The sequence below is a fragment of the Populus euphratica genome, unplaced genomic scaffold, assembly GCF_000495115.2.
Source record: "Populus euphratica unplaced genomic scaffold, PopEup_1.0 scaffold311.1, whole genome shotgun sequence".
Taxonomy (NCBI): Eukaryota; Viridiplantae; Streptophyta; class Magnoliopsida; order Malpighiales; family Salicaceae; genus Populus; species Populus euphratica.
Genome location: NW_011500198.1, coordinates 239,528 through 243,305, shown reverse-complemented (window position 1 = coordinate 243,305; position 3,778 = coordinate 239,528). Strand labels below are relative to the sequence as shown.

Here is a 3,778-nt window from a genome sequence, read left to right as displayed (position 1 = left end):
ATCACACATCCTTGAAAGAAGTCTTGATTATGATCAAGAACATTTCAAATTTTTTTTACTGCACGGTTTATGAGCCGTGAAAGTATAAAATAGTAAGACAAAAAAATAGGCTTTTAAAGTACTCTAGATTACTAAATTTTTGTCCCTTCTTTTTGCGATTTATAAGTCGCAAACTCTTGAAATTCTAAGGGAAAATGAGCTTTAAAAGCACATGGAATCTCCTTGGATTTCTATCATAATAAATTTAGTCTGAATCAAACCTAGAAAAACTGATGGGATTAGGAAACACCAACACCATAGAAATTATAAAGCAAACCAAACATCAAGCAGCTTACCTTAGGTAGGTCATACTAGGGGTGTCAATATCTTTCTTATACGCAACCAATCCTTTACTTTAGAATCTCTGAAAAACCAATTAGGTTTTCTATAATCATAACACTAGTTGACAACTCCAAATAACCAAACACAAAGAAACAAAAAAATCGCCAAACAAATGCCACTTGGGAACGTGCGACATTCACCATCTCTATACTTGTGAATTCACAAGCTTTTCTTTCTTTCTTTTCAGACTGGCTTCTCTTCCTTCAGATCTGCTTCTCCGCCGTTTTTTGATCTGTTCCACCACAGATCTCTCTTTGGCTTACGTCTTCATCTTCTTCACTTCAGGTGGCCGGCGTATGACCAAAGGGCTGCTGGTCTGTTGGTGCTGCTGGGTTGTTGTTGTTGTTGTCGCAATGGAACTGAGAGAAGACTGGGAAGAGGACAATGGGGCTGCTGTTGTGTTCGGCCTGAGGAAGAAGGGAATGGCTGTGGGGCTGGCCTCCTGTGTCGGTGGGCAACAGTGTTCCCTTGGCTGCGAGGGAGAATGACGGCTAGAGGAGGGGCGCGACCGGATGACCTTTGGAGCAAAAATCACAAAGCAGGGGAACGGTTTTGGGGAAGAAAAGCAGAGGTAAAGGAGTGCTATAGTCGTTATCTTGGCTGCTGCTATTAGAGGCTGAATGAAAAAGGGGACCTGGTTTAGTCGCTGATGGAGAAGAAGAAAAGGGAAATCGGGGCCCCTTTTTTTGGTTTGCTTTGGGGTTGGGGGGAAAGAAAGGCTTTGGTTTTTCTTCTTCTAAGGGAATGGCAGCCTGGGAGCAGAAGAGGGGGGACACAAGGGGATCGTCTTTGAGTGGCGGCTGCTTTCTTTTATGGCAAGGAGGGGGAAGAGCTGTTGCTGGGTCAAAAGGGAGAATGGCTTTGGGTCTCTTCTGTGTTTTGGCCAAAGAGAGAGCAGAGACAGTGGGGGAGTGTTGGATTTTAAGTGAGGGAGAGGAAGACTTGCCCGACTGAAGGGAGAAGAAACTGAAATTCAAAACCCCCTTCAGCCAGGGGTTTCTCTAGTTTTGGTTGAAGAAGGGATCGGCTGCTTTGGTGTAGGAAAATGGGGAGAAGCCTCCAATGGCAGAGAGGGGCTCTGTGTGGGGGAAGAAAATATTTTCAAGTTTTCAAACTGGTCCCTCAATTTTATTTTTTTTTCTTTTCTTTTTTTCGTTAATTTTGATTTTTTTTTTTATATATACTTTTAAAGCGAGCAATATGAATCTCGACTCAATAAAAAAACTCAGTAATTATAGAATTTACGCGTTAAAAGTTGAACGCGTTTGAAATCGCTTTAGAAATTTAAATTCTTCTAAAATGACGTTGAAAATATTAAAATGATGCAAATATATCAAAATATATTTTTTTGGGATTTTCGTTGTTATTTTATTATTTTTTATTTTTTCTACAAATTTATCAAAAATATAAATAAAAAATTAGATAGCAATAACCATGATCATAATTATAAAAAAATAACATTAAAAAAATAAAAATAATTTTCAAATACTCGAACCAACTAAGCAATGTTTATAACTCTTCGTTAGCAGTCTATATTTGCAGTACTAAACACGTCTTCTAAGATGTGGGACCAATTGTTGGGCAGCCAGAGTACAATTTGCTCTCCAGGCATTCTAATATTCCGTTGTATACCAACTTTGGCCTTGATCTCACCACGCGCTACTAATGATGGCGCCTGAAATCCACGCACCGCCACTCTATGGCTTTATCGGAATGATGTAATCTTTAATGATGCTACTCCAGATCTTCAGGGTTGCTTCTGTTTGATTCTTCAAAGGCTTTCCTAATGGTTGAACATTGATAGAAACACTTTTTCTTACACCAGGATGAATCTAGGGATCAGCTCTGATGGGCTCAAATTCTGGAATAACAGAATAACTCACAGCTGACTTTTACCATTTTTTCCTTTGATTGGTCTCTGCTCCCTTTTTTCGGTTGCAGCAGCCGTTCTTTCATGGCTTCTTGTTCTTTTTTCTGTTGTTGTCTTTTTTCGAGTTCTTTGGCTATCTTCCCAAAAATTAATATAATCTCGACTGTTATCTAAAAACAATTCGGGAGGATATACTATAATAGCTAGTGCCAGCAAGTTGATCGCGAAATAGCAAAAGAAAAAACATAGTATAAAATACAAAAGAAAAGGGCAACAACAGAAGAAGAAGAAAAGGAAGCCGTTAAAGAACGGCTGCTGCAACGAAGAAAAGGGAACAGAGACCAGACAAAGGAAAAAATGGAAAAGATAATTGGTGTTGATGATGTAAACTGCAAATAACATCAATTATTGGAATTGGTAGCACCTCTGAAACACTTCTAGTCGATGCCATGTGTTTCGGTGAGGCCATTTTGTAGTTAAGTTAGATGCTCTGATACTACAATAGAAAACACAATATATATAATACAAGATTCAACACAACTTTATTTAATTCTTATTAAAGTAATAAATAATAATTCACCTTTATTATATATTCTTATAATAATTTCATTTTATATATTATAAAAAAACCAACTCAACTCAAAAGTTTAATCTGTTAGATTAGATACTAAGATATTATTTATATTATTCTTTAACATATCCTATCAAATAAAAGCATATGGGCTTGAAACTTGTACAGATCTATATTACCTTGTATTTAATTTTTATCAAATAAATAAGGATGGTGAGATTCAAACTTATAATCACTTGGTTATTGAAACTTTGATATTATATCAAAGAACCAATTCAACCTAAAAACTTAAACTGTTAGGTGAGGTAGTAAAATATAATTTATATTATTTTCTAACATATACTAAAATATAATTCATATTATTCTCTAACATGTATTAAATAAGCAAAACACATATACTAATTTACATTTATTTTTAATGAGGAATAGTTCATTAAAAGATTGTATATATAGGGTTCTCAAACGGCTTAATTATGAAAAACTACTAGCTTAATTAGTGAAGTGGCTATGATTAGTATAGAGACAAATACAAGATTGACTTTCATGAATATTGCTCTCATGACTAAAGATCAATGAGCTAGAAGACATTTGTCTTTGACAATAAATGGGTGACATGTGGAGAATTAAGATGCGATTGCTATGTAGAAGCAGAGGGCATGTGCAGGTTCTAGAAACAAGTTGACTCTTCTCAAGATGGTGAGCTCGGTAATAGCATTGTAATACTCAAATTATAAAGACAGACATGGATCAACCTTTGGTGGGCTGTTCTTATGGTTAAAGGTGGAAAGCTACCTAACTCTTGAGACTAAGAGTATGAGACTCACGGAGAAATAAGGCAAGGTTTCTAGGGTGGAACAAAGAGCAGACGCAACTCCAGAATGAGTAGAGAATGTTGGAAGATTGGTGAGCTTGTGATCATATTGAGATACTCAAATAATGACTGTCGCACTTGGAAA

The 3,778-nt window shown here is 36.4% G+C and overlaps 1 protein-coding gene across 1 annotated transcript; it reads right to left on the bottom strand.

The window, feature by feature from the left end:
• Positions 1 to 394: 394 nt before the first annotated feature.
• Positions 395 to 2,720, bottom strand: LOC105111826 (carbohydrate-responsive element-binding protein-like). Its single transcript, XM_011007288.1, has 3 exons — positions 2,676 to 2,720; positions 878 to 1,382; positions 395 to 837 (listed from the first exon to the last, which is right to left on the bottom strand). Exons 1-3 carry the CDS (start codon positions 2,718 to 2,720, stop codon positions 641 to 643), a joined length of 747 nt encoding a protein of 248 aa, XP_011005590.1. The 3' UTR covers positions 395 to 640.
• Positions 2,721 to 3,778: the final 1,058 nt, after the last annotated feature.